A 14,336-nucleotide genomic window follows, 5' to 3' on the forward strand; every position below is an offset into this window, starting at 1 on the left:
TGATATTGAGTTGCACCCTTCTTGACAAACCGGTGCGCCTGACACCTACTACCATACCCCGTTCAAAGGCACTTAAATATTTTGTCTTGCCCATTCACCCTCTGAATGGCACACATACACAATCCATGTCTCAATTGTCTCAAGGCTTAAAAATTATTCTTTAAACTGTCTCCTCCCCTTCATCTACACTGACTGATGTGGATTTAACAAGTGACATCAATAAGGGATCATAGCTTTCACCTGGATTCTTAATGTTATGTGCAGTCATTATATAGGGAATAGGGTACACTTTTGGGACGCATCCAACTTCTCAGGAATATCGATAGTGATCTAAGGACTATTATGCTTAATACATTACCCAATGTTACTTACAGTGAAGTTAATCTGATCTCTGACAGACAGACAGAACAATGGTAACGCCTAAAGTTTGATCAGTCCCCTCCTTAAATACAGAGTCAAATATCCCAGCATCATCGAGGTGCTTCCCTGAGTGTAGGTACTTCCTTGAGTGTAGTAGTTTAAAAGCAGGTACCTGGTGCCATACATTATCAGTAGGAGCAGATAGATTACCTGTTCAGGTGGACCAGGAGGACATCGTTAGAATAACCATCATGGCACTCCAATGGGTAAAGCCGTGGATTGCTCTCCTCTTCGGACTGTCTGCTGCATATTCTGAGACTGGTAAGAAAAGATAAGACAAGATATGATAAAAAAATGCCATTTAATATCACCTTAGGATAATTCATGTAGCATAGTTTAGGAACTAAAGAGGAGCTGGTCTAGAAGCAAAATAAGACTTGTTCCCTGTCTTTTTCCAGTTATGATTCCAGATATGACTTCCATTGGGAGTCTATATGATTCCAAACTGCAAATCTTGTCAGGTATTCTTTTTTTTACATATATGTTACCTAATACTCAAATATCTATATTATACTGTTATATTTTACATCTCATATTCAGACATGAATGGTGCAACTATACAGTACATTTCCCCCATGCAGCAGGAGTGAGTCCCACTCATAACGGGCAGGTCTGCAGCACATGGGGTAACTACCACTACAAAACCTACGATGGAGACTTCTTCCAGCTGCCCTACACCTGTAACCACGTGCTGACGTCGCTGTGTAAGAGCAGCAGCGGCTATGAGGCCTTCAACGTTCAGCTGCAGCGGGGAGAGGTAGACGGGCTGCCCACCATAACCAAGGTATTCCTTTGGGATCAGTCCTTTGATTGGTTTTTAAATTGCACTATGATTTTAATGTAAGGTGACCTTGAGATGTCCTGAAAGGCATCTGTCAAATAAAATGTATTGTTATTATTATTATTATTATTATTAAGGTGTCTTTGAAGCTGGATGGAACCTTCGTGGAACTGGCCAATGGTAACGTCAGTGTCAACGGAAAACAGTGAGTTCACAGTCCAATCAACAATGGCTCTTAGATGTGTCAAACCATTGGCTCTTAGATTTAGTGTAAAATAAATTGTAATAGAGGAAGCAAATTATAGGCGGTTTGTTACCACTTAACTACATCCAATGGAATTAATGTTATTCAGAGATCAATCTTATCAACTGTAGGGAAACAAAACGAATGGAGAGTTTTTTTTAATTTTTGCTTCAATTGCATTCAGTTGCTACTTTTGTACAAAGAATTCATACATTTAAAAAAAATGTATTAATATCATGGATGCAGTGTTGGATCATCATTCAGCTCAGCTTGAGATCCTCTTTTTGCTGTTTTAACATAATCTACATAATGTCAGTTTCAACGGGCAACAGGGAGGTTCATCAGTGATCAGTGATCTAAAAGCATGAATTGTATAGCATTCAGAGGTAAAACTCTTATTCTGAAGTTTAGTTGAACAATGTTGACCCTTGTTGGAATACCAACCCTTCCCTCTGATGAACACTGCATTGTTTCGTTCCCCTAGGGTCACCATACCATTTGGTCAGTTCAACGTCTTCATTGAGAGGACCGTTTCCTATGTGAAGATCACAGCCAAGCTGGGGTTAGTCGTCATGTGGAATGAAGATGATTCCCTCTGGGTATGTGTTCAGTCTACTTTACTCATTTCCATATGTTTTCTGTCACACTACAGTGATATGCGGTTGTTTTACCTGCTTTGGTTCAATGCACTGATTGTAAGTCGCTCTGGATGAGAGTGTCTGCTAAATGTCAAATGTATGTGATGCTTTGCTGCAATATACTGGTCCTGATGAACACGGTCTATAGTTAGCTAGTGAATGTAGAGCAACATCAGTGTTAGTGGAACTGTTGGGATAAGAGTGGGAACATATCAGTGTTAGTGGAACTGTTGGGATAAGAGTGGGAACATATCAGTGTTAGTGGAACTGTTGGGATAAGAGTGGGAACTTATCAGTGTTAGTGGAACTGTTGGGATAAGAGTGGGAACATATCAGTGTTAGTGGAACTGTTGGGATAAGAGTGGGAACATATCAGTGTTAGTGGAACTGTTGGGATAAGAGTGGGAACATATCAGTGTTAGTGGAACTGTTGGGATAAGAGTGGGAACATATCAGTGTTAGTGGAACTGTTGGGATAAGAGTGGAACATATCAGTGTTAGTGGAACTGTTGGGATAAGAGTGGGAACATATCAGTGTTAGTGGAACTGTTGGGATAAGAGTGGGAACATATCAGTGTTAGTGGAACTGTTGGGATAAGAGTGGGAACATATCAGTGTTAGTGGAACTGTTGGGATAAGAGTGGGAACATATCAGTGTTAGTGGAACTGTTGGGATAAGAGTGGGAACATATCAGTGTTAGTGGAACTGTTTGGATAAGAGTGGGAACATATCAGTGTTAGTGGAACTGTTGGGATAAGAGTGGGAACTTATCAGTGTTAGTGGAACTGTTGGGATAAGAGTGGGAACATATCAGTGTTAGTGGAAGTGTTGGGATAAGAGTGGGAACTTATCAGTGTTAGTGGAACTGTTGGGATAAGAGTGGGAACATATCAGTGTTAGTGGAACTGTTGGGATAAGAGTGGGAACAGAGAATGGTGTGAAGACGGCGTTAACTGCGTTAACATGATAAGAGTTTAAAAGGTTTTAACAACATGATGAGAGTTTAAAAGGTTTTAACAACATGATAAGAGTTTAAAAGGTTTTAACAACATGATAAGAGTTTAAAAGGTTTTAACAACATGATGGTTAGAGAGGGAGTAGCGAAATGCTTGTAGCACAGGTACAAGGAGTGGAATGTTAGCATAAACAGCCTGGTACCCAGGCTAGAACAGCCTCAACTCATGATGAAGTGTGTGAAATGTCAATTCATATGAACTGCTGTAGGTGTATGTAAAGCTGGCTGTATGTGAAATGGACATATTTGCGATGCAATAAAACCTCAGTCATCTTCCATTGGTTTTATAGGTGGAGCTGAACTCAAAGTTCCAGAATCAGACGTGTGGGCTGTGTGGAGACTTCAACAGAGTCCAGATTTATGACGAGTTCATTAAGAATGGTAAACACAATCACCAAATGTCTTAGGGGGGCGGATTATGCTCCTGTTCTGCTTATGAATGTGTGGGTTCAATCTATGGCTTAGGAACAGGTCCTAAAGTATTTTACCATGTTAAGAAAGCGTTACAAAAAACACAAAACACATGATGACAGAGACTGTTTGTAAGATAAAACTCTGTTTCTTTTCCCACAGATGCTCATCTCAACATAATCGACTATGGTGATATTTGGAAGATGAATGGCCCAACAGAGACCTGTACAGAAATCCCTGGTCCCAAGGAGCAGTGTGAAGACCAGGTATTTACACGTCTAGAGCTGAGCTGAACATTTAAGATTTTGTATTCATTACATTTAAACATGATTGTAAGATCTTGGAATGTCAGTTGAAATATCAATATCAACATCCTCATGGCTGACATTTGATCAGTACAAAATCCCTCTATGTTGCCTCTAGTAATTCTTCTTCTTCTTCTTCTTCTTCTTCTTCTTCTTCTTCTTCTTCTTCTCCTTCTCCTTCTCCTTCTCCTTCTCCTTCTCCTTCTCCTTCTCCTTCTTCTTCTTCTTCTTCTTCTTCTTCTTCTTCTTCTTCTTCTTCTTCTTCTTCTTCTTCTTCTCCTTCTCCTTCTCCTTCTCCTTTTTCTTCTCCTTCTCCTTCTTCTTCTTCTTCTTCTTCTTCTTCTTCTTCTTCTTCTTCTTCTTCTTCTTCTCCTTCTCCTTTTTCTTCTCCTTCTTCTCCTTCTTCTCCTTCTTCTCCTTCTTCTTCTTCTTCTTCTTCTTCTTCTTCTTCTTCTTCTTCTTCTTCTTCTTCTTCTTCTTCTTCTTCTTCTTCTTCTTCTTCTTCTTCTTCTTCTTCTTCTTCTTCTTCTTCTTCTTCTTCTTCTTCTTCTTCTTCTTCTTCTTCTTCTTCTTCTTCTTCGTCCTTTTCAGACCGAACTTTGTGAGCAGCTTCTCACCAGCCTTGCCTTCAGTAGCTGTAAGGAGCTGATTGCCACAGACTCTTTCATCAAGGCCTGTGCAGCAGACATGTGTCACTGTGGCAACAGTAGCAGCAGTGCCATCTGCGCTTGCCCCACCATGTCAGAGTACTCCCGCCAGTGTGCTCACGCAGGGGGGAAACCCCAACAGTGGAAGACCGAGGAGTTCTGCTGTAAGGGAAATCTGTTTTGTCTTTGTATTGGAACAGTTATGTTGGAACTCAAAGTAAACACTTTGGTCATGCAATAATGCTTTGCCTTAGGTCATCTGTAGTGTCTTCTTCTTCTTCGAGATGCTGGTATTTACATTTACGTGACGGAAAACTGAGGAGCAAATCCCAATTTCCACTTAGTTGATGTCAATAAAAGACTAAAGTGAAAATCTGAAGTAATGAAGACTTGGAAACAGATTTCTGATTAGGGTTATTTGTCTGTGTTGAGCAGTGGAGATGTGTCCTTTCAACATGGAGTACCAGGAGTGTGCTAGTCCCTGCACTGATACCTGCTCCAACCCAGAGAGGAACCAGCATTGTGAGGAACACTGCACCGACGGATGCTTCTGCCCTGCCGGTACATGCACTAATATACTGAATACAACATCATACGTCAGCAATGTAACCATTTTAAAGTAGCTGAATACAACATCATTTACATTTAACATTTTAGTCATTTAGCATACGCTCTTATCCAGAGCGACTTACAGTTAGTGAGTGCATACATTTTCATACGTCAGCAATGTAACTATTTTAAAGTAGCAATAAAAAATATACAAATGCGATCTCACCGACGGATGCTTCTGCCCTGCCGGTACTGCACACTCACTGATTTTAACAGAGATGGGATCAAGTCACAATTTTGCAAGTCTCAAGTCTTAACTTTCGAGTCTCGAGTCAAGTCCCAAGTAATAATGGGTAAGTCTCGAGTCAAGTCCCAAGTAATAATGGGTAAGTCCCAAGTCAAGTCCCAAGTAATAATGGGTAAGTCCCAAGTCAAGTCCCAAGTAATAATGGGTAAGTCCCAAGTCAAGTCCCAAGTAATAATGGGTAAGTCCCAAGTAAAGTCCCAAGTTCCACAGCTCAGCTCAAGTCCCTGATTTGGGGTTTCGAGTCCTCAGGTCAAAGGTTAAGTGTTTAATGCCAATTTCAATGCATCAGTGATTTTGGACCCACATGTTTTACAAACTGCCCCCAGAGCAACTTACAGGAGCAGTTTGGGTTAATTAAGTGCCTTGCTCAAGGGCACACTGACAGATTTTCACCTAGTCAGGTCAGGGATTCAAACCATTGACCTTTCAGTTACTGGCCCAATGCTTTTAACCAATAGGCTACCTGCCGCTTTGGTATGCAGATATTTTCTAAACAGGGCACATGGTTTTAAAGAAATTCTGGAAAACTCCTGGCCCTAGGGAGGATGAAAATCCAATAAAAAAAAACGATTAAACTAATTAAAAAGTAACTCACACAGTTGTTCAGACTGAGAAATAGTCCTGAGGCTGCTGCAGCATTTCTGTCAAGGGTTCTTGCTTGTGTATGTCGGGAGTGATGTGTTATCATGTTGGCTAAACAAATATCGGAGGACAGTGGAGCGGCACGCGCTTTGCTAGATTATGTGCTTTGTTTCCCGGCCTGTTTCCGTGAATCTGATTGGTCAAGACACAGAACAAAAGGCACAGAGCCTGCAGCGCTCTGATTTAAAATAACAGATAGGCTGTCATACAGCTCAAGTCCAAGTTAAGTCATGGGTCATAGACGTGGTCCTCTGTAGCTCAATTGGTAGAGCATGGCGCTTGTAACGCCAGGGTAGTGGGTTCGATCCCCGGGATATTGAATGTAATTTATGCATCCAGGTGACTAAATGTATTGAATGTCATTTATGGAACCAGGTGACTAAATGTATTGAATGTAATTTATGGTGTCAGGAGACTAAATGTATTGAATGTAATTTATGCAACCAGGTGACTAAATGTATTGAATGTAATTTATGGAACAAGGTGACTAAATGTATTGAATGTAATTTATGGTATCAGGAGACTAAATGTATTGAATGTAATTTATGCAACCAGGTGACTAAATGTATTGAATGTAATTTATGGAACCAGGTGACTAAATGTATTGAATGTAATTTATGGAACCAGGTGACTAAATGTATTGAATGTAATTTATGGAACCAGGTGACTAAATGTATTGAATGTAATTTATGGAACCAGGTGACTAAATGTATTGAATGCCTTTCTCATAGGAACCGTGTTTGATGACCTCACTCAGACAGGCTGTGTAGCTGTGAACCAGTGCTCTTGTCTCCACAACGGACAGTCTTACCAGCCTGGACAATCATTCTCAAGAACATGCCATATATGGTAAGAGCTGCACTGTATTTATATACACTAAATTATTGTGTGTGTGTGCGAGCCGGATGTGTTGAGCCAGATATGTTGAACCGGATGTGTTGAGCTGGATGTGTTGAGCCGGATGTGTTGAGCTGGATGTGTTGAGCTGGATGTGTTGAGCTGGATGTGTTGAACTGGATGTGTTGAGCTGGATGTGTGCGTGTGTGTCTATGTGTGTTGAGCTGGATGTGTTGAGCTGGATGTGTTGAGCTGGATGTGTTGAGCTGGATGTGTGCGTGTGTGTTGAGCTGGATGTGTTGAGCTGGATGTGTTGAGCTGGATGTGTTGAGCTGGATGTGTTGAGCTGGATGTGTGCGTGTGTGTCTATGTGTGTTGAGCTGGATGTGTGCGTGTGTGTCTATGTGTGTGTGCTGCAGGCTAAACTACTGTCTCTCCATTAGTACCTGTAACCAAGGCCAGTGGAGTTGTACAGATCTAGATTGTCCAGCTACCTGCTCCATAGTGGGAGGTTCCCACATCACCACCTATGATGGGAAAGACTACACCTTCCATGGAGACTGCTCATATGTCCTGTCCAAGGTAGGGATCTAAACTAACGTATGGAGACTGCTCATATGTCCTGTCCAAGGTAGGGATCTAAACTAACGTATGGAGACTGCTCATATGTCCTGTCCAAGGTAGGGATCTAAACTAACGTATGGAGACTGCTCATATGTCCTGTCCAAGGTAGGGATCTAAACTAACGTATGGAGACTGCTCATATGTCCTGTCCAAGGTAGGGATCTAAACTAACGTATGGAGACTGCTCATATGTCCTGTCCAAGGTAGGGATCTAAACTGACGTATGGAGACTGCTCCCACTGTATGTCCTGTCCAAGGTAGGGATCTAAACTAACGTATGGAGACTGTTCCCGCTGTATGTCCAAGGTAGGGATCTAAACTAACGTATGGAGACTGCTCCCGCTGTATGTCCAAGGTATGGATCTAAACTAACGTATGGAGACTGCTCATATGTCCTGTCCAAGGTAGGGATCTAAACTAACGTATGGAGACTGCTCATATGTCCTGTCCAAGGTAGGGATCTAAACTAACGTATGGAGACTGCTCATATGTCCTGTCCAAGGTAGGGATCTAAACTAACGTATGGAGACTGCTCATATGTCCTGTCCAAGGTAGGGATCTAAACTAACGTATGGAGACTGCTCCCGCTGTATGTCCAAGGTAGGGATCTAAACTAACGTATGGAGACTGCTCCCGCTGTATGTCCTGTCCAAGGTAGGGATCTAAACTAACGTATGGAGACTGCTCCCGCTGTATGTCCAAGGTAGGGATCTAAACTAACGTATGGAGACTGCTCCCGCTGTATGTCCAAGGTAGGGATCTAAACTAACGTATGGAGACTGCTCCCGCTGTATGTCCAAGGTAGGGATCTAAACTAACGTATGGAGACTGCTCCCCGCTGTATGTCCTGTCCAAGGTAGGGATCTAAACTAACGTATGGAGACTGCTCCCACTGTATGTCCAAGGTAGGGATCTAAACTAACGTATGGAGACTGCTCCCGCTGTATGTCCAAGGTAGGGATCTAAACTAACGTATGGAGACTGCTCCCGCTGTATGTCCAAGGTAGGGATCTAAACTAACGTATGGAGACTGCTCCCGCTGTATGTCCTGTCCAAGGTAGGGATCTAAACTAACGTATGGAGACTGCTCCCACTGTATGTCCAAGGTAGGGATCTAAACTAACATATGGAGACTGCTCCCGCTGTATGTCCAAGGTAGGGATCTAAACTAACGTATGGAGACTGCTCCCGCTGTATGTCCAAGGTAGGGATCTAAACTAACGTATGGAGACTGCTCCGCTGTATGTCCAAGGTAGGGATCTAAACTAACGTATGGAGACTGCTCCCGCTGTATGTCCCAAGGTAGGGATCTAAACTAACGTATGGAGACTGCTCCCGCTGTATGTCCAAGGTAGGGATCTAAACTAACGTATGGAGACTGCTCCCGCTGTATGTCCAAGGTAGGGATCTAAACTAATGTATGGAGACTGCTCCGCTGTATGTCCAAGGTAGGGATCTAAACTAACGTATGGAGACTGCTCCTGCTGTATGTCCAAGGTAGGGATCTAAACTAACGTATGGAGACTGCTCCCGCTGTATGTCCAAGGTAGGGATCTAAACTAACGTATGGAGACTGCTCCGCTGTATGTCCAAGGTAGGGATCTAAACTAACGTATGGAGACTGCTCCCGCTGTATGTCCAAGGTAGGGATCTAAACTAACGTATGGAGACTGCTCCCGCTGTATGTCCTGTCCAAGGTAGGGATCTAAACTAATGTATGGAGACTGCTCCCGCTGTATGTCCAAGGTAGGGATCTAAACTAACGTATGGAGACTGCTCCCGCTGTATGTCCAAGGTAGGGATCTAAACTAACGTATGGAGACTGCTCCCGCTGTATGTCCAAGGTAGGGATCTAAACTAACGTATGGAGACTGCTCCCGCTGTATGTCCTGTCCAAGGTAGGGATCTAAACTAACGTATGGAGACTGCTCCCACTGTATGTCCAAGGTAGGGATCTAAACTAACGTATGGAGACTGCTCCCGCTGTATGTCCAAGGTAGGGATCTAAACTAACGTATGGAGACTGCTCCCGCTGTATGTCCAAGGTAGGGATCTAAACTAACGTATGGAGACTGCTCCCGCTGTATGTCCTGTCCAAGGTAGGGATCTAAACTAACGTATGGAGACTGCTCCCACTGTATGTCCAAGGTAGGGATCTAAACTAACATATGGAGACTGCTCCCGCTGTATGTCCAAGGTAGGGATCTAAACTAACGTATGGAGACTGCTCCCGCTGTATGTCCAAGGTAGGGATCTAAACTAACGTATGGAGACTGCTCCCGCTGTATGTCCAAGGTAGGGATCTAAACTAACGTATGGAGACTGCTCCCGCTGTATGTCCCAAGGTAGGGATCTAAACTAACGTATGGAGACTGCTCCCGCTGTATGTCCAAGGTAGGGATCTAAACTAACATATGGAGACTGCTCCCGCTGTATGTCCAAGGTAGGGATCTAAACTAATGTATGGAGACTGCTCCCGCTGTATGTCCAAGGTAGGGATCTAAACTAACGTATGGAGACTGCTCATATGTCCTGTCCAAGGTAGGGATCTAAACTGACGTATGGAGACTGCTCCCACTGTATGTCCTGTCCAAGGTAGGGATCTAAACTAACGTATGGAGACTGCTCCCGCTGTATGTCCAAGGTAGGGATCTAAACTAACGTATGGAGACTGCTCCCGCTGTATGTCCAAGGTATGGATCTAAACTAACGTATGGAGACTGCTCATATGTCCTGTCCAAGGTAGGGATCTAAACTAACGTATGGAGACTGCTCATATGTCCTGTCCAAGGTAGGGATCTAAACTAACGTATGGAGACTGCTCATATGTCCTGTCCAAGGTAGGGATCTAAACTAACGATGGAGACTGCTCATATGTCCTGTCCAAGGTAGGGATCTAAACTAACGTATGGAGACTGCTCCCGCTGTATGTCCAAGGTAGGGATCTAAACTAACGTATGGAGACTGCTCCCGCTGTATGTCCTGTCCAAGGTAGGGATCTAAACTAACGTATGGGAGACTGCTCCCGCTGTATGTCCAAGGTAGGGATCTAAACTAACGTATGGAGACTGCTCCCGCTGTATGTCCAAGGTAGGGATCTAAACTAACGTATGGAGACTGCTCCCGCTGTATGTCCAAGGTAGGGGATCTAAACTAACGTATGGAGACTGCTCCCGCTGTATGTCCTGTCCAAGGTAGGGATCTAAACTAACGTATGGAGACTGCTCCCACTGTATGTCCAAGGTAGGGATCTAAACTAACGTATGGAGACTGCTCCCGCTGTATGTCCAAGGTAGGGATCTAAACTAACGTATGGAGACTGCTCCCGCTGTATGTCCAAGGTAGGGATCTAAACTAACGTATGGAGACTGCTCCCGCTGTATGTCCTGTCCAAGGTAGGGATCTAAACTAACGTATGGAGACTGCTCCCACTGTATGTCCAAGGTAGGGATCTAAACTAACATATGGAGACTGCTCCCGCTGTATGTCCAAGGTAGGGATCTAAACTAACGTATGGAGACTGCTCCCACTGTATATCCAAGGTAGGGATCTAAACTAACGTATGGAGACTGCTCCCGCTGTATGTCCAAGGTAGGGATCTAAACTAACGTATGGAGACTGCTCCCGCTGTATGTCCAAGGTAGGGATTTAAACTAACGTATGGAGACTGCTCCCGCTGTATGTCCAAGGTAGGGATCTAAACTAACGTATGGAGACTGCTCCCGCTGTATGTCCAAGGTAGTGATCTAAACTAACGTATGGAGACTGCTCCCGCTGTATGTCCCAAGGTAGGGATCTAAACTAACGTATGGAGACTGCTCCCGCTGTATGTCCAAGGTAGGGATCTAAACTAACGTATGGAGACTGCTCCCGCTGTATGTCCAAGGTAGGGATCTAAACTAACGTATGGAGATTGCTCCCACTGTATGTCCAAGGTAGGGATCTAAACTAACGTATGGAGATTAATCCCACTGTATGTCCAAGGTAGGGATCTAAACTAACGTATGGAGACTGCTCCCACTGTATGTCCAAGGTAGGGATCTAAACTAACGTATGGAGACTGCTCCCGCTGTATGTCCAAGGTAGGGATCTAAACTAACGTATGGAGACTGCTCCCGCTGTATGTCCAAGGTATGGATCTAAACTAACGTATGGAGACTGCTCCCGCTGTATGTCCCAAGGTAGGGATCTAAACTAACGTATGGAGACTGCTCCCGCTGTATGTCCAAGGTAGGGATCTAAACTAACGTATGGAGACTGCTCCCGCTGTATGTCCAAGGTAGGGATCTAAACTAACGTATGGAGATTGCTCCCACTGTATGTCCAAGGTAGGGATCTAAACTAACGTATGGAGACTGCTCCCGCTGTATGTCCAAGGTAGGGATCTAAACTAACGTATGGAGACTGCTCCGCTGTATGTCCAAGGTAGGGATCTAAACTAACGTATGGAGACTGCTCCCGCTGTATGTCCAAGGTAGGGATCTAAACTAACGTATGGAGACTGCTCCCGCTGTATGTCCAAGGTAGGGATCTAAACTAACGTATGGAGACTGCTCCCGCTGTATGTCCAAGGTAGGGATCTAAACTAACGTATGGAGACTGCTCCCGCTGTATGTCCAAGGTAGGGATCTAAATTAACGTATGGAGACTGCTCCCGCTGTATGTCCAAGGTATGGATCTAAACTAACGTATGGAGACTGCTCCCGCTGTATGTCCAAGGTAGGGATCTAAACTAACGTATGGAGACTGCTCCTGCTGTATGTCCAAGGTAGGGATCTAAACTAACGTATGGAGACTGCTCCTGCTGTATGTCCAAGGTAGGGATCTAAACTAACGTATGGAGACTGCTCCCGCTGTATATCCAAGGTAGGGATCTAAACTAACGTATGGAGACTGCTCCCGCTGTATTTCCAAGGTAGGGATCTAAACTAACGTATGGAGACTGCTCCCGCTGTATGTCCAAGGTAGGGATCTAAACTAACGTATGGAGACTGCTCCCGCTGTATGTCCAAGGTAGGGATCTAAACTAACGTATGGAGACTGCTCCCGCTGTATGTCCAAGGTATGGATCTAAACTAACGTATGGAGACTGCTCCCGCTGTATGTCCAAGGTAGGGATCTAAACTAACGTATGGAGACTGCTCCCGCTGTATGTCCAAGGTAGGGTTCTAAACTAACATATGGAGACTGCTCCCGCTGTATGTCCAAGGTAGGGATCTAAACTAACGTATGGAGACTGCTCCCGCTGTATGTTCAAAGTAGGGATCTAAACTAACGTATGGAGACTGCTCCCGCTGTATGTCCAAGGTAGGGATCTAAACTAACGTATGGAGACTGCTCCCGCTGTATGTCCAAGGTAGGGATCTAAACTAACGTATGGAGACTGCTCCCGCTGTATGTCCAAGGTAGGGATCTAAACTAACGTATGGAGACTGCTCCCGCTGTATTTCCAAGGTAGGGATCTAAACTAACGTATGGAGACTGCTCCCGCTGTATGTCCAAGGTAGGGATCTAAACTAACGTATGGAGACTGCTCCTGCTGTATGTCCAAGGTAGGGATCTAAACTAACGTATGGAGACTGCTCCCGCTGTATGTCCAAGGTATGGATCTAAACTAACGTATGGAGACTGCTCCCGCTGTATGTCCAAGGTAGGGATCTAAACTAACGTATGGAGACTGCTCCCGCTGTATGTCCAAGGTAGGGATCTAAACTAACGTATGGAGACTGCTCCCGCTGTATGTCCCAAGGTAGGGATCTAAACTAACGTATGGAGACTGCTCCCGCTGTATGTTCAAGGTAGGGATCTAAACTAACGTATGGAGACTGCTCCCGCTGTATGTCCAAGGTAGGGATCTAAACTAACGTATGGAGACTGCTCCCGCTGTATGTCCAAGGTAGGGATCTAAACTAACGTATGGAGACTGCTCCCGCTGTATGTCCAAGGTAGGGATCTAAACTAACGTATGGAGACTGCTCCCGCTGTATGTCCAAGGTAGGGATCTAAACTAACGTATGGAGACTGCTCCCGCTGTATGTCCAAGGTATGGATCTAAACTAATGTATGGAGTGATATTAGTGCCAACAGAAATATTGAATACAAATTTGATTTCTTAACACAAATTATTCAATTCAGATTCCATTTCAGTTGGCACTAATATGACTCCATACTAATGCATACTGTATGTTTAGTAGATTTAACTCCTGACTCGCTAGCGAACATGTACTGGCCCATGAGCGGGCCACATCCGGCATAGATTGCGGCCGACAGGTGGCATCCACTTGCATTGGCGGTGCTTGTACATACCATTGCTATCACTATCCATATTCATCTCATAAATAATATCTAACTTTTCAATCAAGTTGCACCATAATATACACTGCCTTCATTCACACCCCTTGAGCTTTTCCACATTTTGTTGTGTAACAGCCTGAATTAAAAATGGATTAAATAGTGTGTTTTTTTGCAAAGAAGGGCACCTATTGGTAGATGGGTAAAAATTTAAAAAGCAGACATTGAATATCCCTTTTTTTTTTATGTATTATTATTATTATTATATTCAGGTTGTAAGACAACAAAATGCAGAATAAGTCAAGGGGTGTGAATACATTCTGAAGGAACTGTAATTCCTTAGAACTGAAAGTATGCAAGTAGTAAGTAGTGTGTTAAAAAAAAAATAGTTTCCTTAACTTTACTGTCATACCTTGTGCCAATTGTCCCCAGCAAACCAACAACACTGCTTTCACAGTCCTGGGTGACATAGTGAAATGTGGAAATACGGACACTGAGACCTGCCTAAAGGCTGTGACCCTGGTGATTCCAGAGTCCAAGGTAAGTTAGCCTCTCTGCAGTGACACACCCACCTGATAGTGTCATATTAAAATATATCAACATCAAACCATGTTGTATATGTTT

The 14,336-nt window shown here is 43.8% G+C and overlaps 1 protein-coding gene across 1 annotated transcript in view; it reads left to right on the plus strand.

Annotated features, from left to right (window-relative positions):
- The first annotated feature begins 611 nt into the window (after positions 1–611).
- Positions 612–14,336, plus strand: part of LOC121531475 (mucin-5B-like) — a 31,250-nt gene continuing 17,525 nt past the window's right edge. Inside the window, exons 1-12 of the mRNA XM_045218256.1 lie at positions 612–681; positions 819–881; positions 1,002–1,204; positions 1,339–1,406; positions 1,930–2,044; positions 3,390–3,480; positions 3,673–3,776; positions 4,407–4,626; positions 4,898–5,023; positions 6,692–6,809; positions 7,241–7,379; positions 14,145–14,252. Coding sequence (XP_045074191.1) covers positions 612–681; positions 819–881; positions 1,002–1,204; positions 1,339–1,406; positions 1,930–2,044; positions 3,390–3,480; positions 3,673–3,776; positions 4,407–4,626; positions 4,898–5,023; positions 6,692–6,809; positions 7,241–7,379; positions 14,145–14,252 — 1,425 coding nt within the window. The remainder of the gene's footprint in view (positions 682–818; positions 882–1,001; positions 1,205–1,338; positions 1,407–1,929; positions 2,045–3,389; positions 3,481–3,672; positions 3,777–4,406; positions 4,627–4,897; positions 5,024–6,691; positions 6,810–7,240; positions 7,380–14,144; positions 14,253–14,336) is intronic.

This window comes from Coregonus clupeaformis, unplaced genomic scaffold (assembly GCF_020615455.1).
Source record: "Coregonus clupeaformis isolate EN_2021a unplaced genomic scaffold, ASM2061545v1 scaf1467, whole genome shotgun sequence".
Classification (NCBI taxonomy): domain Eukaryota; kingdom Metazoa; phylum Chordata; class Actinopteri; order Salmoniformes; family Salmonidae; genus Coregonus; species Coregonus clupeaformis.